Source organism: Thalassophryne amazonica, chromosome 3 (genome assembly GCF_902500255.1).
Source record: "Thalassophryne amazonica chromosome 3, fThaAma1.1, whole genome shotgun sequence".
Lineage (NCBI taxonomy): Eukaryota > Metazoa > Chordata > Actinopteri > Batrachoidiformes > Batrachoididae > Thalassophryne > Thalassophryne amazonica.
The window spans coordinates 148,084,828-148,109,076 of NC_047105.1; the positions used below are offsets into that span (position 1 = coordinate 148,084,828).

General features: G+C 37.3%; 1 protein-coding gene across 1 annotated transcript in view; it reads right to left on the reverse strand.

Annotated features, from left to right (window-relative positions):
* Window positions 1–2,081: 2,081 nt before the first annotated feature.
* The window catches only part of cntn2 (contactin 2), a 344,973-nt gene continuing 322,805 nt past the window's right edge, over window positions 2,082–24,249 (reverse strand). The window contains 1 exon segment of the mRNA XM_034167507.1: window positions 2,082–2,218. Coding sequence (XP_034023398.1) covers window positions 2,115–2,218 — 104 coding nt within the window. The 3' untranslated portion in view covers window positions 2,082–2,114.

The following is a 24,249-nucleotide window of genomic DNA, read 5'->3' on the forward strand; positions in this document are numbered from 1 at the left end:
CCACCATCATCACCACCACTATCACCATCATCATCATGATAAGCTCCTTGAGGCCAGTGTTCAAGTTGTCTGTCACTCACATCAATAACATCTCAGACAAGGCGGGAAAACATTGTTTTTAATTTGTCAACCAGAGAACTCAGAGAACACTTAAAACAAAATACTTACTTTAGCTGACCTCTGTGTCTGTGTGTGATTGTGTGTCTGTTTGTGTGTCTGTGTGTGTTAGTGTGTCTGTGTCATTTTGTGTGTCTGTCTGTGTGTTTGTGTCTGCGTGTCTCTGTCTGTGTGTCCGTTTGTGTGTCTGTGTCTTTTTGTGTGTCTGTTTGTGTGTCTGTGTGTGTCTGTCTGTCTGTGTGTGTCGCTGTGTGTGTACCTGTTAGTATGTCTGTGTGTCTGTCTGTGTGTGTGGCCATATGTGTCTGTCTGTGTGTCTCTGTGTGTGTGTGTATTTGTGTGTGTACCTGTTAGTATGTCTGTGTTTGTCTGTGTGTGTGTTTCTGTGTGTGTGTCCATATGTATTTGTCTGTGTGTATCTGTGTGTCTGTGTCTGTGTGTATCTGTGTGCATGTCTGTGTGCGTATCTGTGTCTGTGTTTGTGTCTGTTAGTATGTCTGTGTGTGTGTCTATGCATATATCTGTGTGTCTGTGTGTGTGTATCTATGGATGTATGTTTGCTTGTCTATCTGTGTATGTATATGTGTGTCTGAGTGTGTGTCTATGTGTATCTGTATGTCTGTTTGTGTATCTGTATGTGTGTCTATGTGTCTGTTAGTATGTCTGTGTGTGTATGTGTTTGTGTCTGTGTGTATCTATGTGTGTGTGTGTGTGTGTATCTGTGTGTGTGTCTGTGTGTATCTATGTGTGTGTCTGTGTGTGTATCTGTGTGTGTGTCTGTGTGTATCTATGTGTGTGTCTGTGTGTGTATCTGTGTGTGTGTCTCTGTGTCTGTTTGTATGTCTGTGTGTGTCTGTGTGTTTATCTGTGTGTGTGTCTGTCCGTATGTCTGTGTGTTTATCTGTGTGTGTGTCTGTGTGTTTATCTGTGTGTGTGTGTCTGTGTGTTTATCTGTGTGTGTGTCTGTGTGTTTATCTGTGTGTGTGTGTCTGTGTGTCTGTCCGTATGTCTGTGTGTGTGTCTGTTAGTATGTCTGTGTGTGTCTGTTAGTATGTCTGTGTGTGTGTCTGTGTGTTTATCTGTGTGTGTGTCTGTGTGTCTGTTCGTATGTCTGTGTGTGTCTGTTAGTATGTCTGTGTGTGTGTCTGTGTGTTTATCTGTGTGTGTGTCTGTTAGTGTGTCTGTGTGTGTGTCTGTTAGTATGTCTGTGTGTGTGTCTGTGTGTTTATCTGTGTGTGTGTCTGTTAGTATGTCTGTGTGTGTGTCTGTTAGTATGTCTGTGTGTGTGTCTGTCCGTGTGTCTGTGTGTGTGTGTCTGTTAGTGTGTCTGTGTGTGTGTCTGTTAGTATGTCTGTGTGTGTGTCTGTTAGTGTGTCTGTGTGTGTGTCTGTCCGTATGTCTGTGTGTGTGTCTGTTAGTATGTCTGTGTGTGTGTCTGTTAGTGTGTCTGTGTGTCTGTCCGTATGTCTGTGTGTGTGTCTGTGTGTTTATCTGTGTGTGTGTCTGTGTGTCTGTTTGTATGTCTGTGTGTTTATCTGTGTGTGTGTCTGTTAGTGTGTCTGTGTGTGTGTCTGTTAGTGTGTCTGTGTGTGTCTGTTAGTATGTCTCTGTGTGTGTCTGTGTGTGTGTTTCAACCTGACTCTTCTAATCAGCAACAATCAGTGAGAAAGTGAACAATGCACAAACTGAACTATTGTAAACATTCTGGAAGTAAACTACAGACGCTAAGAGACAAATCGGGGACAGACACACAGACACCGTGTCAGTGATCGCGGTGTGTGAGTCCGTCCAGGATGAACTTGGGTTTGGCGAGGAGTCTGAAGCTGAAGTCCGCCTCGGCAGCTGAAGCTTGGATGATGCAGGTTTGATGATGTCACCTCTTCTGCCTCATCCAGTTTGTTTTTCCTGTTATTTAAAAGTCATAAATAATAAACCCAGATGTCCGTGTGTCTGCCGGGGTAAACCCGCCTGAAACACGCAGCCACAGCCTGCTGAGGTCACAGCCCAAACAGTGGAATGAGGAAAAGAGCGCCACAGAGGAGGCGGCGCGGCGGGATGGACAACCAGGAGTAGCCCTCACTCTGCACCATCATGCCAGTTCCTGGAAGCAGAAGGACAAAGAAGCGCAAGACGTGATTTGACAGAAGGAAGACAAATGGCACAAAGGTTCTCACACATTCAGAGTAAAAAGAAAAAGAAACTGGATCCTTCAACCAGGATAATCTGAAAGAACAACCGAATCGTCCCTGACCTCATCCCAGTCCATCAGTTTAGTCACATGTCTTACCCAAACCTGAAGACATTCAAGCTCCTTTACTTGCTGACTTCAACACTGAACTGTTCCTGATGGGTGGACGTGGAAGATCTTCAAAATGAAGGGGAACAAATACCTTGAAGGTTTTGGAGTTTGCACCACACTGTTTTGTGGCTCTAATGGTGACCACTCCAGCAGATCTGATTGGTCACCACTCAGGAGTAAACACAACTAAGTTCTCACCTCCTCTAAAACTCTTCCCTGGTCTGCAATTTCACCTTAGTTTCACATCCAAACAAATTTGCTTTCAGTGACAGAGAAACCGAAAAACACGGGTCTCTGCCGCCTAAAACTTCAGATCCTTTCATGAGATGAGTGCAGTTAAAGATGGCTGGAAAACCATCATGAGACCTTCATGTGGAAACTAACACAGAAGAACCGGGCCAGTGAATATGATCCCTGTTGACCCCCAGTGGGAATGATGGCATCAGGCTGTCAGGCCTCCCTTTGGATTACCTGCCATATGTGGACCACAGATTCCATCCTAAGGTTTTATATAACGACTAAGTGGATCCTTGTCATTTGATTGGTGCTTTGTATGTCACATGACATGATTAATTCATCCCATTTGTGTTGCTTTGCAGTCAGAGTGTGGCTTGGTTCCATTTAGGGTGCAAATTTGGTTCCATACGTTTGGTACCACTGCACTCTCATGTGCACGCGTGCACGCACATACTCGTGCGTGCGCGCACATGTGATCACGCAAGCATGCGCATGTTGTGCATGCATGCGCGTTGTGTGAGTGTGTGTGTGTGTGTGTGTTGTGCGCGCATGACGACTCTCCCAAAACATAATTTGATTGATCTAACTGAGGCTGCTGATTCACACACACACACACACACACACACACACACACACACACACACACACACACACACACACACACACACACACACACACACACACACACACACACAAAACAAATCCACTGTGCTGCCTGGAGGCTGTGAACAGGAAGAAAGAAAGAAAAGCTGGACTCATTTCTGACAGGTTTTTTTTTTTTTTTTTGCTGCACTGAGGACGTACACAGTCGACTGAGCCGGTTGCATGTGTGTGTGCGCGCATGTGGGGGACAACTACACGATGATTTGATTGAGCTGACTGACACTGCTACACACACAAACACACACACAAAATCCACTCCGCTGTAAACCGTCTGGATGCATGAAGAGCTGTTCACTTGAAATGCTGATGTGATTTTTGGCTGGACTGAGGAACTACACCAAGTCTTTATTTAATTATGGAAGTCTGAAGTCAGTGCACAGCATCACTGGACTACACATCACAGTGGAACACCAAAATGTAAGTCCCTTTTCTGTTGTTTATAAATTAATAAAATATCAAAGGACAAGGATCTATTTTAGCCGTTATATAAAACAAATAATGAAAGTTTTTACATTCTTTCAATGGAAGGAATATTTAATAATAATTAATAATAATTTTAACCACACAGAGTAAATTAAGTTTTTTAATCTGACCTGTTAATATCCATCCATCCATCCATCCATCCATCCATCCATCCATTTTCTTCCGCTTTATCCGGAGTCGGGTCGCGGGGGCAGCAGCTCAAGCAAAGCCGCCCAGACCTCCTGATCCACACACACCTCCCCCAGCACCTCCGGGGGAACCCCAAGGGTTCCCAAGCCAGCTGTCAAGGATTTTATATAGTTCATGCTCTTATTATCATTTATTTTCTTTAGTTTATGCTTATATTATTATTATTTATTTTCTTATAGTTTATGCTTATTGTTTTTCCTCTTTGTGAGAAGAGGAGGTTTTAGAAAGAAAGACTTGTTGTCTGCATTCTTCATGATTGAGCAAACTATTTTTCATTTTGCATAAGTGCCTTATCCTGCTTTGACGAGCCACAAGGCTCATGTTGCAGCCGTTACCTTGCTTTGCTATCACCCTCTTGCAGACATGACTCATGTGTAACCTCTCCCGACTGTCCTTGTTTGTTTTTTCTCATGTTGATGAACTAAATAAAAGGCTGGGCCAGAGGAGGGGATTTTAGGAGAGCACTGAAGCTGAGCACTTACAAGCTGTTTCTTGTTCTCCTCCTCTGCGCAGAGCAAAAAATATATATATTTGTCTCTCTCTGACTGGTTTCTTTTCAGTGTTTGTGCCTCTCATTTCTTTAAAAACAGGGTGCAAACCCAACAGTTTTTTCTTGGTGCCCAACGTGGGGCGTCGACAGATCTTCTCGAGCGAACGGAGGAAGACACGCCGCAGACCGTGCACAGCCGATTCCACTAGAGGGATCGAAGGAAAGTCCTGGGGAGTGAATTCTCCGTCGGGCCGGTGACTATAGACGTCCACCTCCGCGCGCCGCAGTAGATTGACGACGCCTCCAAACCAAATGAGGGGCGCAACAAATTAACGTAAGTAATTACTGCCTGCCTGTGAGGAAAATATGTTGAGGAGGGGTTCGAGTCCCCATCCAGAATAAAGTGCGGGGGAGGGAGTTAGAGTCTCCGGTCCTGCCGGCACATTTGGCGGAGGGGTTTGAGTCCCCATCCGGAATAAAGTGCGGGGGAGGGAGTTAGAGTTTCCGGTCCTGCCAGCACAGGTGGCGGAGGGGTTCGAGTCCCCATCCAGCTGAGAAATACAAGAGGAGTAAGAATAAATTTCAGGAGAAGCAGTTAGAGAGACGCGAATTAATTGATTATTGCAAAAGTGAAACTAAGTGTGTTTGTGGTATGAATGAGAGAAAATTCTGTTTTTGTTGTTTTGTTGTAAGGATTTTGTTGTGTTATTTATGTCTTGAGATAAAATGATTTATTATTATTTTATTTATTTTTTTTTTTAAGATGAGGGCTTGTCTGTAATTGCAATCATTGATGAAATCTGTAATTTATTTTGTATATGTGTGAGAGTTGGAGCGGTTGTGGGAGTGTGTGTGTGTGTGTGTGTGACAGTGTCAGACTGTATGTGTGGTATTGTTTGACTGAGTATTCCTTAGTAATAATAAAAGAATGAGACTGTGAGTGACTGAAGCACGGACAGCTTGATATCCCATTTTATCAGGGGATAAAAGTGGAGCCGTTGTCTGCAAAGTAGGTCATTTTAAGTCCATACGCACCACACTTACATATTCCTGACGAGTCTGCAAAGAGGGGGATTCCAAGGAAGGTCCGCCCCACGGGGTAGAAGCTTGACCTGAACTTTGCAGAGTGAAGGGGAATAGGTGAACAATATGGGAAACACATGCACAGAAAATAAGCCCCTATTTCAGGGCGACGAAAAATACATGCACAAACACAATCTGGAAAATCTGAAGTACATAACTAAATGGAAAAAGAAATATGGCTTTTCAGGTAAATTGGTTGTGCCAGATTGTGAAGGTTTGGTGTTAAAACTTACAGCAGCAAATAAAAAGGGTAACAGGAAAGCAAGAAAAGAAGGAGAAATAGAGTGTGCAAAAGTATGGCTCAGTGAAGCACAGATGAGTGTAGAGGCCATAAAGAGGAAGAAAGACGGGAAAGGAAAGTCAGAGGGGAAAGTAATGTTTGTAAAACCTGAAGATAATGAGACGGCCGTGAGAGGCTGTGATGTAAATCCACCCCTGCAGCCACAAAATCAGGCTGCAGTAAGACAAGCGGCACCAACAGTGGCTCCACCACTGGTAAAGGACCCGATTTTTGACCCTAATTATCCCCAGGGGAGTTCTGAAGGTCCGTCATATATAAGCTCACTGTATCCAAATCCATTTTTGGATAATCAGAGGGTGGAATGTTCAACAATTTGGTTCTTTGCAAAACAATGGCAACAAAGAGGTATGATAACCTCTACAGGGAAACCAGTGACACATGCAGGCTTACTCACAAATTTGCTAGAAGCAGTGACATTACCATCACACCTGGCATTATGTAAATGCGCAGCCCACACCAGAGGTACAGATTTTGTCTCCAGAGGAAACTGCCTGGCAGACAAAACAGCGAAAGAAGCAGCAGCTGGTCGATATGGCACTTCTTCTATTTACACAGCTCAGACAGACAATGAACCATTAATAGATTCTGACCTTTTATTGGATATGCAAAAACAGGCACCAGCGCAGGAACGACATTTGTGGTTGAAAAATGGGGCAACCCCAAACCCCAAAGGACTTTATTGTGTACATAACAAACCCATCCTACCCAAAAGCTTATTCAAAGCAGCTGCAATTGCGACGCATGGGTTAACGCATGTGTCAACAGGGGGGATGGTACATATGGTAGACCAATACTTTACTACCTATGGATTTAATTTATACTCAAAAAATTTTTGTAAAGCCTGTGTTACCTGATTGAAACACAACCCACAGGGAAATATAAGACCCCGGAGAGGGCAATTCCCAAAACCACAGTATCCTTTTCAAATTGTTCATATGGACTTTATTGAACTAAATCGATGTGGACATTATCAATACTGTCTAGTATTAATTGATGCCTTTTCAAAATGGGTAGAAATTGTTCCATCACAAAAAGCAGATGCTTTAACAGTAGCAAAAGCATTGTGTAAGACAATTATTCCGTATTATGGAATACCAAAGACATTGTACAGTGATAATGGAACACATTTTGTAAATGAAGTTGTACAAAGAGTAGCAGAACACATGAAAATTAAGTTAAAACATCATTATGCTTACCACCCACAAAGTGCAGGATTAGTGGAAAGGACAAATGGCACAATAAAAACAAGACTAAGGAAATGTATGGAAGAGACAAAACGAACCTGGATTGAATGTTTGGACCTAGTAAAATTGTATATGAGAATAACACCAACTCCATCAGGTTTAACACCATTTGAGATACTTTATGGACGACCATATCGTGTACCAATTTTTGACATGGATACTAAAACAGCAGATGAGGAACAAACATTAGCAGATTTTATGAAAAAGACATTAACACAGAAAGAGATAACTCAAACACATTTACTGCCGAATAATTTTGATCTCCCACAGGACGGCCTTCCAGTAGTCCAGCCAGGAGACTGGGTGTTCATCAGAGTGATTAAGAGGAAGAACTGGTCCAGTCCTCGTTGGGAAGGTCCATACCAAGTGCTGTTAACAACACCAACTGCAGTAAAGATAGCGGAGAGATCAACGTGGATACATCTAAGTCACTGTAAGATACAGCGTGTGTTGGCTGCCTCCACAGTGTAAGGGGAAGTCTGGCTACAAAGGGAGTCTATTTAATTAGCAATAGATTGTCTCAACGCCAGTGAAGCAGGGAGATCCTTGCACTATTAGGTGAGGTTGGTTAACAACACTATGTCCTAGCAATCATGACTGAACTACAGCAGACCCCGGAGCAGCGTGCTCAGTGCCGCCGCTGCCGGACTGTTGGTAGGGCAGCCGGTTGCGTTGTGATCTTAGTGTGTTTCGTGCTCCTCGGATTCCTGGCCTGGTGGTTGACCCAAGAATTGCAGCTCACTGTGCCAGAGCCAGAGAACAACGGAAGCAACGTCAGAAGAGGTTTATTCATAATGTGAATGAGACAGATGGACACCCTCATATATACCATACTAATATGTGGTACAGATATGTTCATTTATTGGCTATGGAATTACATGTTACTAATTGTTATGTTTGTTCGCAAATGCCTATATCCTCAACACACCCAGCTCTGACGGCTAAACCGTACCCTGCTAGGGTGACAGAATGTCTTATCATACGGATGCATAATCAAACTGTATTTCGGGGGCAACAGTTCTCAGCAAATCTGACAAGACGTAACACCACTTGCCTCAGTGCAACCACTTATATGATAGGGATTTCAACAGAAGACGTACAAGCGTGCCCAAGTGCTGCTCCATTGACTAGACTGAAGGGAAATGCAAAAATATCATCATATGTTAAATTGTCATCACAACGGCCATTCCCGATTTGCTTTTACGGGACAGGGAATAAAACTGTAGGTAAAATTAAGAAACGTCTGTGTACCCAAACGTATGTTTTATCAAATAATTTAAGCCTAACCAAAACATAATATGTGGATAAGTACTTATCTTCATCACATTGGACGGGGATGTAATTATACAGGCCCCTGTCCATGGGGAACGGATGAATCATGTGCTTATGTTAGTAAGTTTTTGCTACCACCTGTAAATGGTACTCCGGTGTATGATGACATCTATTGGCTTTGTGGTTCCAGACTGTACATGAGTCTCCCACCAAATTGGGGTGGTGTGTGTGCACCTACCCAGGTGACTGACCATACATATGTGGTAGTGCCAAGGACCTCCACAGAGAAGAATGGCAGCACCAGACGGAGGAGATCGATATACCCAGATGTGTTACCACATGATCACATGTGGGGCTCGGATGTACCGGAGGACCAAAAATTGTGGTCTGTAGGAGATAAAATAGCACATTCATTGTTCCCCTGGATAGGAGTGGTAAAAAATTCATTAATGATTGAAACTCTGAATTATCGATTGGGTCTGTTCATGAATGTAACTGAGAAAATAGTAGCAGCTCAAAATACTGAAATGGTGATGCAAAATCGCATGGTTTTAGACTTGCTTACTGGTTCACAGGGAGGAGTTTGTGTTCTGCTGAACACAACATGCTGTACTTTCATCCCAGACTCCATTCATTCAGTGGATGTGCAGGACGCATTGGAAGAGCTGAATAAACTTCGTGATGCAATGCATAAAGACACCCTAGCCGTGAACCGGTGGAATCCCTGGTCCTGGTTGACTTCAGGACCATGGTGGCAGTTACTATTGAAAATAATGACACCAGTTATTATAGTCCTAATTCTGATTGGACTTTGCATGTGTTGTGTGATCCCTTATATCAAAACAATGGTTGGCAAAATGGTCTCAAATACATTTGTACAGTGTAATCTGGCTTTCCAACAAACTATGCCAAAATATCAAGCATTGAAACAGTCAGATCTTAGTGGAGAAAACTATAATGACTGTGTTGAGAATTATGATGATATTGAAAAGCTCACAACTCCAGTTCAAGCTTGAACTGTTGACGTGATGAGTTAACACACTCAGCCTATGAAGCTTTAGCTGAAAATGTAATAAGACAAGTGGTTAAAGTGGACAAATTTTCTATTGAAGTGTGTTTTGGACATGACAAACTTTTTTTTTTTTTTTTTGCTCTTGCTTGCCTCTACTGGTGGTTGGCTCTCACTGCGGTATTGTATCACTTCCTGTTCCGGAGCACAGCGGTGTTTTTCTGTATCTGTTAGCTGTTTAATCTGCGCAGTTAGATTGCTCTAGTTATCTAGATTACGATTTGTTTCCCAGTGTAATCTTTACATGCCTTAACTAAAGCACTCCTTCTGCTGAATCACCTCTAAATTATTTACACATTATTCACTTTGCGTGTTTTTAGGAATCCGCTAGCTTAGCGTAGCTACTAGCTCTTAGCCGATTTAGCATGGCGGCTTCTCCCGTCTCTCCTGCACTTTTCTGCTCTGGGTGTGAAATGTTTAGTTATTCCTCGGCCTCCTTTAGCAGTAACGGTACTTGTAATAAGTGTAGCTTATTCGTAGCTTTGGAGGCCAGGCTGGGCAAATTGGAGACTCGGCTCCGCACCGTGGAAAATTCTACAGCTAGCCAGGCCCCTGTAGTCGGTGCGGACCAAGGTAGCTTAGCCGCCGTTAGTTACCCCCTGGCAGATCCCGAGCAGCCGGGAAAGCAGGCCGACTGGGTGACTTTGAGGAGGAAGCGTAGTTCTAAACAGAAGCCCCGTGTACACCGCCAACCCGTTCACATCTCTAACCGTTTTTCCCCACTCGACGACACACCCGCCGAGGATCAAACTCTGGTTATTGGCGACTCTGTTTTGAGAAATGTGAAGTTAGCGACACCAGCAACCATAGTCAATTGTCTTCCGGGGGCCAGAGCAGGCGACATTGAAGGAAATTTGAAACTGCTGGCTAAGGCTAAGCGTAAATTTGGTAAGATTGTAATTCACGTCGGCAGTAATGACACCCGGTTACGCCAATCGGAGGTCACTAAAATTAACATTAAATCGGTGTGTAACTTTGCAAAAACAGTGTCGGACTCTGTAGTTTTCTCTGGGCCCCTCCCCAATCAGACCGGGAGTGACATGTTTAGCCGCATGTTCTCCTTGAATTGCTGGCTGTCTGAGTGGTGTCCAAAAAATGAGGTGGGCTTCATAGATAATTGGCAAAGCTTCTGGGGAAAACCTGGTCTTGTTAGGAGAGACGGCATCCATCCCACTTTGGATGGAGCAGCTCTCATTTCTAGAAATCTGGCCAATTTTCTTAAATCCTCCAAACCGTGACTATCCAGGGTTGGGACCAGGAAGCAGAGTTGTAGTGTTACACACCTCTCTGCAGCTTCTCTCCCCCTGCCATCCCCTCATTACCCCATCCCCGTAGAGACGGTGCCTGCTCCCAGACTACCAATAACCAGCAAAAATCTATTTAAGCATAAAAATTCAAAAAGAAAAAATAATATAGCACCTTCAACTGCACCACAGACTAAAACAGTTAAATGTGGTCTATTAAACATTAGGTCTCTCTCTTCTAAGTCCCTGTTGGTAAATGATATAATAATTGATCAACATATTGATTTATTCTGCCTTACAGAAACCTGGTTACAGCAGGATGAATATGTTAGTTTAAATGAGTCAACACCCCCGAGTCACACTAACTGTCAGAATGCTCGTAGCACGGGCCGGGGCGGAGGATTAGCAGCAATCTTCCATTCCAGCTTATTAATTAATCAAAAACCCAGACAGAGCTTTAATTCATTTGAAAGCTTGACTCTTAGTTTTGTCCATCCAAATTGGAAGTCCCAAAAACCAGTTTTATTTGTTATTATCTATCGTCCACCTGGTCGTTACTGTGAGTTTCTCTGTGAATTTTCAGACCTTTTGTCTGACTTAGTGCTTAGCTCAGATAAGATAATTATAGTGGGCGATTTTAACATCCACACAGATGCTGAGAATGACAGCCTCAACACTGCATTTAATCTATTATTAGACTCAATTTGCTTTGCTCAAAAAGTAAATGAGTCCACCCACCACTTTAATCATATCTTAGATCTTGTTCTGACTTATGGTATGGAAATAGAAGACTTAACAGTATTCCCTGAAAACTCCCTTCTGTCTGATCATTTCTTAATAACATTTACATTTACTCTGATGGACTACCCAGCAGTGGGGAATAAGTTTCATTACACTAGAAGTCTTTCAGAAAGCGCTGTAACTAGGTTTAAGGATATGATTCCTTCTTTATGTTCTCTAATGCCATATACCAACACAGTGCAGAGTAGCTACCTAAACTCTGTAAGTGAGATAGAGTATCTCGTCAATAGTTTTACATCCTCATTGAAGACAACTTTGGATGCTGTAGCTCCTCTGAAAAAGAGAGCTTTAAATCAGAAGTGCCTGACTCCATGGTATAACTCACAAACTCGTAGCTTAAAGCAGATAACCCCTAAGTTGGAGAGGAAATGGCGTCTCACTAATTTAGAAGATCTTCACTTAGCCTGGAAAAAGAGTCTGTTGCTCTATAAAAAAGCCCTCCGTAAAGCTAGGACATCTTTCTACTCATCACTAATTGAAGAAAATAAGAACAACCCCAGGTTTCTTTTCAGCACTGTAGCCAGGCTGACAAAGAGTCAGAGCTCTATTGAGCTGAGTATTCCATTAACTTTAACTAGTAATGACTTCATGACTTTCTTTGCTAACAAAATTTTAACTATTAGAGAAAAAATTACTCATAACCATCCCAAAGACGTATCGTTATCTTTGGCTGCTTTCAGTGATGCCGGTTTTTGGTTAGACTCTTTCTCTCCGATTGTTCTGTCTGAGTTATTTTCATTAGTTACTTCATCCAAACCATCAACATGTTTATTAGACCCCATTCCTACCAGGCTGCTCAAGTAAGCCCTACCATTATTTAATGCTTCGATCTTAAATATGATCAATCTATCTTTGTTAGTTGGCTATGTACCACAGGCTTTTAAGGTGGCAGTAATTAAACCATTACTTAAAAAGCCATCACTTGACCCAGCTATCTTAGCTAATTATAGGCCAATCTCCAACCTTCCTTTTCTCTCAAAAATTCTTGAAAGGGTAGTTGTAAAACAGCTAACTGATCATCTGCAGAGGAATGGTCTATTTGAAGAGTTTCAGTCAGGTTTTAGAATTCATCATAGTACAGAAACAGCATTAGTGAAGGTTACAAATGATCTTCTTATGGCCTCGGACAGTGGACTCATCTCTGTGCTTGTTCTGTTAGACCTCAGTGCTGCTTTTGATACTGTTGACCATAAAATTTTATTACAGAGATTAGAGCATGCCATAGGTATTAAAGGCACTGCGTTGCGGTGGTTTGAATCATATTTGTCTAATAGATTACAATTTGTTCATGTAAATGGGGAATCTTCTTCACAGACTAAAGTTAATTATGGAGTTCCACAAGGTTCTGTGCTAGGAGCAATTTTATTCACTTTATACATGCTTCCCTTAGGCAGTATTATTAGACGGTATTGCTTAAATTTTCATTGTTACGCAGATGATACCCAGCTTTATCTATCCATGAAGCCAGAGGACACACACCAATTAGCTAAACTGCAGGATTGTCTTACAGACATAAAGACATGGATGACCTCTAATTTCCTGCTTTTAAACTCAGATAAAACTGAAGTTATTGTACTTGGCCCCACAAATCTTAGAAACATGGTGTCTAACCAGATCCTTACTCTGGATGGCATTACCCTGAGCTCTAGTAATATTGTGAGAAATCTTGGAGTCATTTTTGATCAGGATATGTCATTCAAAGCGCATATTAAACAAATATGTAGGACTGCTTTTTTGCATTTACGCAATATCTCTAAAATCAGAAAGGTCTTGTCTCAGAGTGATGCTGAAAAACTAATTCATGCATTTATTTCCTCTAGGCTGGACTATTGTAATTCATTATTATCAGGTTGTCCTAAAAGTTCCCTAAAAAGCCCTCAGTTAATTCAAAATGCTGCAGCTAGAGTACTGACGGGGACTAGAAGGAGAGAGCATATCTCACCCATATTGGCCTCTCTTCATTGGCTTCCTGTTAATTCTAGAATAGAATTTAAAATTCTTCTTCTTACTTATAAGGTTTTGAATAATCAGGTCCCATCTTATCTTAGGGACCTCGTAGTACCATATCACCCCAATAGAGCGCTTCGCTCTCAGACTGCAGGCTTACTTGTAGTTCCTAGGGTTTGTAAGAGTAGAATGGGAGGCAGAGCCTTCAGCTTTCAGGCTCCTCTCCTGTGGAACCAGCTCCCAATTCAGATGAGGGAGACAGACACCCTCTCTACTTTTAAGATTAGGCTTAAAACTTTCCTTTTTGCTAAAGCTTATAGTTAGGGTTGGATCAGGTGACCCTGAACCATCCCTTAGTTATGCTGCTATAGACGTAGACTGCTGGGGGGTTCCCATGATGCATTGTTTCTTTCTCTTTTTGCTCTGTATGCACCACTCTGCATTTAATCATTAGTGATCGATCTCTGCTCCCCTCCACAGCATGTCTTTTTCCTGGTTCTCTCCCTCAGCCCCAACCAGTCCCAGCAGAAGACTGCCCCTCCCTGAGCCTGGTTCTGCTGGAGGTTTCTTCCTGTTAAAAGGGAGTTTTTCCTTCTCACTGTAGCCAAGTGCTTGCTCACAGGGGGTCGTTTTGACCGTTGGGGTTTTACATAATTATTGTATGGCCTTACCTTACAATATAAAGCGCCTTGGGGCAACTGTTTGTTGTGATTTGGCGCTATATAAAAAAATTGATTGATTGATTGATTTATTTATTTTCTTTAGTTTATGCTTATATTATTATTATTTATTTTCTTATAGTTTATGCTTATTATTTTTCCTCTTTGTGAGAAGAGGAGGTTTTAGAAAGAAAGACTTGTTGTCTGCATTCTTCATGATTGAGCAAACTATTTTTCATTTTGCATAAGTGCCTTATCCTGCTTTGACGAGCCACAAGGCTCATGTTGCAGGAATGGAAGGTTTCAGCTGTTACCTTGCTTTGCTATCACCCTCTTGCAGACATGACTCATGTGTAACCTCTCCCGACTTTCCTTGTTTGTTTTTTCTCATGGTGATGAACTAAATAAAAGGCTGGGCCAGAGGAGGGGATTTTAGGAGAGCTTTGAAGCTGAGCACTTACAAGCTGTTTCTTGTTCTCCTCCTCTGCGCAGAGCAAAAAATATATATATTTGTCTCTCTCTGACTGGTTTCTTTTCAGTGTTTGTGCCTCTCATTTCTTTAAAAACAGGGTGCAAACCCAACACAGCCGAGAGATGTAATCCTTCCAGCGTGTCCTGGGTCTTCCCCGGGGCCTCATCCCAATGGGACGTGCCCGGAACACCTCTCCAGCGAGGCGTCCAGGGGGCATCCGGAAAAGATGCCTGAGCCACCTCAACTGACTCCTTTCGTCATGGAGGAGCAGCGGCTCGACTCCGAGCTCCTCCCGAGTGACCAAGCTCCTCACCCTATCTGTAAGGGAGCGCCCAGCCACCCTGCGGAGGAAACTCATCTCGGCCGCTTGTACCCGCGATCTCGTTCTTTCGGTCATGAGCCAAATCTCATGACCATAGGTGAGGATTGGAACGTAGATTGATCGGTAAATCGAGAGCTTTGCCCCCCTACTCAGCTCTCTCTTCACCATGACGGCCCGACACAGTGACCGCATCACTGCAGACGCTGCACGGATCCATCTATCGATCTCACGCTCCATCTGTCCCTCACTTGTGAACAAGACCCCGAGATACTTAAACTCCTCCACTTGAGGCAAGGACACTCCACCGACCTGAAGAGGGCAAAGCACCTTTTTCCGGTCGAGAACAATGGCCTCGGATTTGGAGGTGCTGATTTTCATCCCGGACGCCTCACACTCGGCTGCAAACCGCCCCAGTGCACGCTGAAGGTCCTGATTTGACAAAGCCAACAGAACCACATCGTCCGCAAACAGCAGAGACGAGATTCTGTGGTTCCCAAACCAGAGCCCCTCTACACGCTGGCTGCGCCTACAAATTCTGTCCATAAAAATAATGAACAGAACCGGTGACAAAGGGCAGCCCTGGTGGAGGCCAACGTGCACTGGAAACAGGTTTGACTTACTACCGGCAATGCGAACCAAGCTCCTGCTGTGGTCGTACAGGGACCGGATAGCCCTTAGCAAAGGACCCCGGACCCCGTACTCCCGGAGCACTCCCCACAGGGTGCCCCGAGGGACACAAAACACATGTGGACTGGTTGGACGAACTCCCATGAACCCTCGAGCACCCGATGGAGCGTGTAGAGCTGGTCCAGTGTGCTGGAGCTGGACCTGTACTGTTAATATCACACAGAGTAAATTAAGTTTTTTAATCTGACCTGTTAACAGCACACAGAGTAAATGATTTTTTTTTTAATCTGACCTGTTAACAGCACACAGAGTAAATTAAGTTTTTTTTTAATCTGACCTGTAGGCAACACACAGAGTAAATGAAGTTGTTTAATCTGACATGTTAACAGCACACAGAGTAAATTAAGTTTTTTAATCTGACCTGTTAACAGTACACAGAGTAAATTAAGTTTTTTTTTATCTGACCTGTTAACAGTACACAGAGTAAATTAAGTTTTTTTTTTATCGGACCTGTTAGCAGTACACAGAGTAAATTAAGTTTTTTTTTATCTGACGTGTTAACAGTACACAGAGTAAATTAAGTTTTTTTTTTTTTTTATCTGACCTGTTAACAGTACACAGAGTAAATTAAGTTTTTTTTTTTATCTGACCTGTTAACAGTACACAGAGTAAATTAAGTTTTTTTTTTTTATCTGACCTGTTAACAGTACACAGAGTAAATTAAGTTTTTTTTTTATCTGACCTGTTAACAGTACACAGAGTAAATTAAGTTTTTTTTTTTATCTGACCTGTTAACAGTACACAGAGTAAATTAAGTTTTTTTTTTTATCTGACCTGTTAACAGTACACAGAGTAAATTAAGTTTTTTTTTTTATCTGACCTGTTAACAGTACACAGAGTAAATTAAGTTTTTTTTTTTATCTGACCTGTTAACAGTACACAGAGTAAATTAAGTTTTTTTTTTTATCTGACCTGTTAACAGTACACAGAGTAAATTAAGTTTTTTTTTTTTATCTGACCTGTTAACAGTACACAGAGTAAATTAAGTTTTTTTTTTTTATCTGACCTGTTAACAGTACACAGAGTAAATTAAGTTTTTTTTTTTATCTGACCTGTTAACAGTACACAGAGTAAATTAAGTTTTTTTTTTTTTATCTGACCTGTTAACAGTACACAGAGTAAATTAAGTTTTTTTTTTTATCTGACCTGTTAACAGTACACAGAGTAAATTAAGTTTTTTTTTTTATCTGACCTGTTAACAGTACACAGAGTAAATTAAGTTTTTTTTTTTATCTGACCTGTTAACAGTACACAGAGTAAATTAAGTTTTTTTTTTATCTGACCTGTTAACAGTACACAGAGTAAATTAAGTTTTTTTTTTTTTATCTGACCTGTTAACAGTACACAGAGTAAATTAAGTTTTTTTTTTTATCTGACCTGTTAACAGTACACAGAGTAAATTAAGTTTTTTTTTTTATCTGACCTGTTAACAGTACACAGAGTAAATTAAGTTTTTTTTTTTTATCTGACCTGTTAACAGTACACAGAGTAAATTAAGTTGTTTTTTTTTATCTGACCTGTTAACAGTACACAGAGTAAATTAAGTTTTTTTTTTTATCTGACCTGTTAACAGTACACAGAGTAAATTAAGTTTTTTTTTTATCTGACCTGTTAACAGTACACAGAGTAAATTAAGTTTTTTTTTTTATCTGACCTGTTAACAGTACACAGAGTAAATTAAGTTTTTTTTTTTATCTGACCTGTTAACAGTACACAGAGTAAATTAAGTTTTTTTTTTATCTGACCTGTTAACAGTACACAGAGTAAATTAAGTTTTTTTTTTTTTATCTGACCTGTTAACAGTACACAGAGTAAATTAAGTTTTTTTTTTTATCTGACCTGTTAACAGTACACAGAGTAAATTAAGTTTTTTTTTTTATCTGACCTGTTAACAGTACACAGAGTAAATTAAGTTTTTTTTTTTATCTGACCTGTTAACAGTACACAGAGTAAATTAAGTTTTTTTTTTTATCTGACCTGTTAACAGTACACAGAGTAAATTAAGTTTTTTTTTTTATCTGACCTGTTAACAGTACACAGAGTAAATTAAGTTTTTTTTTTTTATCTGACCTGTTAACAGTACACAGAGTAAATTAAGTTTTTTTTTTTTATCTGACCTGTTAACAGTACACAGAGTAAATTAAGTTTTTTTTTTTTATCTGACCTGTTAACAGTACACAGAGTAAATTAAGTTTTTTTTTTTTATCTGACCTGTTAACAGTACACAGAGTAAATTAAGTTTTTTTTTTTTATCTGACCTGTTAACAGTACACAGAGTAAATTAAGTTTTTTTTTTTATCTGACCTGTTAACAGTACACAGAGTAAATTAAGTTTTTTTTTTTTATCTGACCTGTTAACAGTACACAGAGTAAATTAAGTTTTTTTTTTTATCTGACCTGTTAACAGTACACAGAGTAAATTAAGTTTTTTTTTTTTTATCTGACCTGTTAACAGTACACAGAGTAAATTAAGTTTTTTTTTTTATCTGACCTGTTAACAGTACACAGAGTAAATTAAGTTTTTTTTTTTTATCTGACCTGTTAACAGTACACAGAGTAAATTAAGTTTTTTTTTTTATCTGACCTGTTAACAGTACACAGAGTAAATTAAGTTTTTTTTTTTATCTGACCTGTTAACAGTACACAGAGTAAATTAAGTTTTTTTTTTTTATCTGACCTGTTAACAGTACACAGAGTAAATTAAGTTTTTTTTTTTTATCTGACCTGTTAACAGTACACAGAGTAAATTAAGTTTTTTTTTTTATCTGACCTGTTAACAGTACACAGAGTAAATTAAGTTTTTTTTTTATCTGACCTGTTAACAGTACACAGAGTAAATTAAGTTTTTTTTTTTATCTGACCTGTTAACAGTACACAGAGTAAATTAAGTTTTTTTTTTTATCTGACCTGTTAACAGTACACAGAGTAAATTAAGTTTTTTTTTTTATCTGACCTGTTAACAGTACACAGAGTAAATTAAGTTTTTTTTTTTTATCTGACCTGTTAACAGTACACAGAGTAAATTAAGTTTTTTTTTTTTATCTGACCTGTTAACAGTACACAGAGTAAATTAAGTTTTTTTTTTTATCTGACCTGTTAACAGTACACAGAGTAAATTAAGTTTTTTTTTTTTATCTGACCTGTTAACAGTACACAGAGTAAATTAAGTTTTTTTTTTTATCTGACCTGTTAACAGTACACAGAGTAAATTAAGTTTTTTTTTTTATCTGACCTGTTAACAGTACACAGAGTAAATTAAGTTTTTTTTTTTATCTGACCTGTTAACAGTACACAGAGTAAATTAAGTTTTTTTTTTATCTGACCTGTTAACAGTACACAGAGTAAATTAAGTTTTTTTTTTTATCTGACCTGTTAACAGTACACAGAGTAAATTAAGTTTTTTTTTTTATCTGACCTGTTAACAGTACACAGAGTAAATTAAGTTTTTTTTTTTATCTGACCTGTTAACAGTACACAGAGTAAATTAAGTTGTTTTTTTTTATCTGACCTGTTAACAGTACACAGAGTAAATTAAGTTTTTTTTTTATCTGACCTGTTAACAGTACACAGAGTAAATTAAGTTTTTTTTTTTTATCTGACCTGTTAACAGTACACAGAGTAAATTAAGTTTTTTTTTTATCTGACCTGTTAACAGTACACAGAGTAAATTAAGTTTTTTTTTTTATCTGACCTGTTAACAGTACACAGAGTAAATTAAGTTTTTTTTTTTTATCTGACCTGTTAACAGTACACAGAGTAAATTAAGTTTTTTTTTTTTATCTGACCTGTTAACAGTACACAGAGTAAATTAAGTTTTTTTTTTTATCTGACCTGTTAACAGTACACAGAGTAAATTAAGTTTTTTTTTTTATCTGACCTGTTAACAGTACACAGAGTAAATTAAGTTTTTTTTTTTATCTGACCTGTTAACAGTACACAGAGTAAATTAAGTTTTTTTTTATCTGACCTGTTAACAGTACACAGAGTAAATTAAGTTTTTTTTTTTATCTGACCTGTTAACAGTACACAGAGTAAATTAAGTTTTTTTTTTTATCTGACCTGTTAACAGTACACAGAGTAAATTAAGTTTTTTTTTTTATCTGACCTGTTAACAGTACACAGAGTAAATTAAGTTTTTTTTTTTATCTGACCTGTTAACAGTACACAGAGTAAATTAAGTTTTTTTTTTATCTGACCTGTTAACAGTACACAGAGTAAATTAAGTTTTTTTTTTTATCTGACCTGTTAACAGTACACAGAGTAAATTAAGTTTTTTTTTTATCTGACCTGTTAACAGTACACAGAGTAAATTAAGTTTTTTTTTTATCTGACCTGTTAACAGTACACAGAGTAAATTAAGTTTTTTTTTTATCTGACCTGTTAACAGTACACAGAGTAAATTAAGTTTTTTTTTTTATCTGACCTGTTAACAGTACACAGAGTAAATTAAGTTTTTTTTTTTATCTGACCTGTTAACAGTACACAGAGTAAATTAAGTTTTTTTTTTATCTGACCTGTTAACAGTACACAGAGTAAATTAAGTTTTTTTTTTTATCTGACCTGTTAACAGTACACAGAGTAAATTAAGTTTTTTTTTTTATCTGACCTGTTAACAGTACACAGAGTAAATTAAGTTTTTTTTTTTTATCTGACCTGTTAACAGTACACAGAGTAAATTAAGTTTTTTTTTTTATCTGACCTGTTAACAGTACACAGAGTAAATTAAGTTTTTTTTTTTATCTGACCTGTTAACAGTACACAGAGTAAATTAAGTTTTTTTTTTTTATCTGACCTGTTAACAGTACACAGAGTAAATTAAGTTTTTTTTTTTTATCTGACCTGTTAACAGTACACAGAGTAAATTAAGTTTTTTTTTTTTATCTGACCTGTTAACAGTACACAGAGTAAATTAAGTTTTTTTTTTTTTATCTGACCTGTTAACAGTACACAGAGTAAATTAAGTTTTTTTTTTTTATCTGACCTGTTAACAGTACACAGAGTAAATTAAGTTTTTTTTTTTTATCTGACCTGTTAACAGTACACAGAGTAAATTAAGTTTTTTTTTTTTATCTGACCTGTTAACAGTACACAGAGTAAATTAAGTTTTTTTTTTTTATCTGACCTGTTAACAGTACACAGAGTAAATTAAGTTTTTTTTTTTATCTGACCTGTTAACAGTACACAGAGTAAATTAAGTTTTTTTTTTTATCTGACCTGTTAACAGTACACAGAGTAAATTAAGTTTTTTTTTTTATCTGACCTGTTAACAGTACACAGAGTAAATTAAGTTTTTTTTTTTATCTGACCTGTTAACAGTACACAGAGTAAATTAAGTTTTTTTTTTTTATCTGACCTGTTAACAGTACACAGAGTAAATTAAGTTTTTTTTTTATCTGACCTGTTAACAGTACACAGAGTAAATTAAGTTTTTTTTTTTATCTGACCTGTTAACAGTACACAGAGTAAATTAAGTTTTTTTTTTTATCTGACCTGTTAACAGTACACAGAGTAAATTAAGTTTTTTTTTTTATCTGACCTGTTAACAGTACACAGAGTAAATTAAGTTTTTTTTTTTATCTGACCTGTTAACAGTACACAGAGTAAATTAAGTTTTTTTTTTATCTGACCTGTTAACAGTACACAGAGTAAATTAAGTTTTTTTTTTTATCTGACCTGTTAACAGTACACAGAGTAAATTAAGTTTTTTTTTTTATCTGACCTGTTAACAGTACACAGAGTAAATTAAGTTTTTTTTTTATCTGACCTGTTAACAGTACACAGAGTAAATTAAGTTTTTTTTTTATCTGACCTGTTAACAGTACACAGAGTAAATTAAGTTTTTTTTTTATCTGACCTGTTAACAGTACACAGAGTAAATTAAGTTTTTTTTTTTATCTGACCTGTTAACAGTACACAGAGTAAATTAAGTTTTTTTTTTTATCTGACCTGTTAACAGTACACAGAGTAAATTAAGTTTTTTTTTTTATCTGACCTGTTAACAGTACACAGAGTAAATTAAGTTTTTTTTTTTATCTGACCTGTTAACAGTACACAGAGTAAATTAAGTTTTTTTTTTATCTGACCTGTTAACAGTACACAGAGTAAATTAAGTTTTTTTTTTTATCTGACCTGTTAACAGTACACAGAGTAAATTAAGTTGTTTTTTTTTTATCTGACCTGTTAACAGTACACAGAGTAAATTAAGTTTTTTTTTTATCTGACCTGTTAACAGTACACAGAGTAAATTAAGTTTTTTTTTTTATCTGACCTGTTAACAGTACACAGAGTAAATTAAGTTTTTTTTTTTTTTTATCTGACCTGTTAACAGTACACAGAGTAAATTAAGTTTTTTTTTTTATCTGACCTGTTAACAGTACACAGAGTAAATTAAGTTTTTTTTTTATCTGACCTGTTAACAGTACACAGAGTAAATTAAGTTTTTTTTTTTTATCTGACCTGTTAACAGTACACAGAGTAAATTAAGTTTTTTTTTTTTATCTGACCTGTTAACAGTACACAGAGTAAATTAAGTTTTTTTTTTATCTGACCTGTTAACAGTACACAGAGTAAATTAAGTTTTTTTTTTTTTATCTGACCTGTTAACAGTACACAGAGTAAATTAAGTTTTTTTTTTTATCTGACCTGTTAACAGTACACAGAGTAAATTAAGTTTTTTTTTTTTATCTGACCTGTTAACAGTACACAGAGTAAATTAAGTTGTTTTTTTTTTATCTGACCTGTTAACAGTACACAGAGTAAATTAAGTTTTTTTTTTTTTATCTGACCTGTTAACAGTACACAGAGTAAATTAAGTTTTTTTTTTTATCTGACCTGTTAACAGTACACAGAGTAAATTAAGTTTTTTTTTTTATCTGACCTGTTAACAGTACACAGAGTAAATTAAGTTTTTTTTTTTATCTGACCTGTTAACAGTACACAGAGTAAATTAAGTTTTTTTTTTTTTATCTGACCTGTTAACAGTACACAGAGTAAATTAAGTTTTTTTTTTTTATCTGACCTGTTAACAGTACACAGAGTAAATTAAGTTTTTTTTTTTATCTGACCTGTTAACAGTACACAGAGTAAATTAAGTTTTTTTTTTTATCTGACCTGTTAACAGTACACAGAGTAAATTAAGTTTTTTTTTATCTGACCTGTTAACAGTACACAGAGTAAATTAAGTTTTTTTTTTATCTGACCTGTTAACAGTACACAGAGTAAATTAAGTTTTTTTTTTTTTATCTGACCTGTAGGCAACACACAGAGTAAATTCAGTTTTTTTTTTTTATCTGACCTGTTACAGTACACAGAGTAAATTAAGTTTTTTTTTTTTTTTTATCTGACCTGTTAACAGTACACAGAGGTAATTAGTTTTTTTTTTTTATCTAACCTGTTAACAGTACACAGAGTAAATTAAGTTTTTTTTTTTATCTGACCTGTTTAACAGTACACAGAGTAAATTAAGTTTTTTTTTTTATCTGACCTGTTAACAGTACACAGAGTAAATTAAGTTTTTTTTTTATCTACCTGTTAAAGACACAGAGTAAATTAAGTTTTTTTTTTTTATCTAACCTGTTAACAGTACACAGAGTAAATTAAGTTTTTTTTTATCTGACCTGTTAACAGTACACAGAGTAAATTAAGTTTTTTTTTTTATCTGACCTGTTAACAGTACACAGAGTAAATTAAGTTTTTTTTTTTATCTGACCTGTTAACAGTACACAGAGTAAATTAAGTTTTTTTTTTTATCTGACCTGTTAACAGTACACAGAGTAAATTAAGTTTTTTTTTTTATCTGACCTGTTAACAGTACACAGAGTAAATTAAGTTTTTTTTTTATCTGACCTGTTAACAGTACACAGAGTAAATTAAGTTTTTTTTTTTATCTGACCTGTTAACAGTACACAGAGTAAATTAAGTTTTTTTTTTTATCTGACCTGTTAACAGTACACAGAGTAAATTAAGTTTTTTTTTTTATCTGACCTGTTAACAGTACACAGAGTAAATTAAGTTTTTTTTTTTTATCTGACCTGTTAACAGTACACAGAGTAAATTAAGTTTTTTTTTTATCTGACCTGTTAACAGTACACAGAGTAAATTAAGTTTTTTTTTTATCTGACCTGTTAACAGTACACAGAGTAAATTAAGTTTTTTTTTTTATCTGACCTGTTAACAGTACACAGAGTAAATTAAGTTTTTTTTTTTATCTGACCTGTTAACAGTACACAGAGTAAATTAAGTTTTTTTTTTTATCTGACCTGTTAACAGTACACAGAGTAAATTAAGTTTTTTTTTTTATCTGACCTGTTAACAGTACACAGAGTAAATTAAGTTTTTTTTTTTTATCTGACCTGTTAACAGTACACAGAGTAAATTAAGTTTTTTTTTTTATCTGACCTGTTAACAGTACACAGAGTAAATTAAGTTTTTTTTTTTATCTGACCTGTTAACAGTACACAGAGTAAATTAAGTTTTTTTTTTTTATCTGACCTGTTAACAGTACACAGAGTAAATTAAGTTTTTTTTTTTATCTGACCTGTTAACAGTACACAGAGTAAATTAAGTTTTTTTTTTTATCTGACCTGTTAACAGTACACAGAGTAAATTAAGTTTTTTTTTTTTATCTGACCTGTTAACAGTACACAGAGTAAATTAAGTTGTTTTTTTATC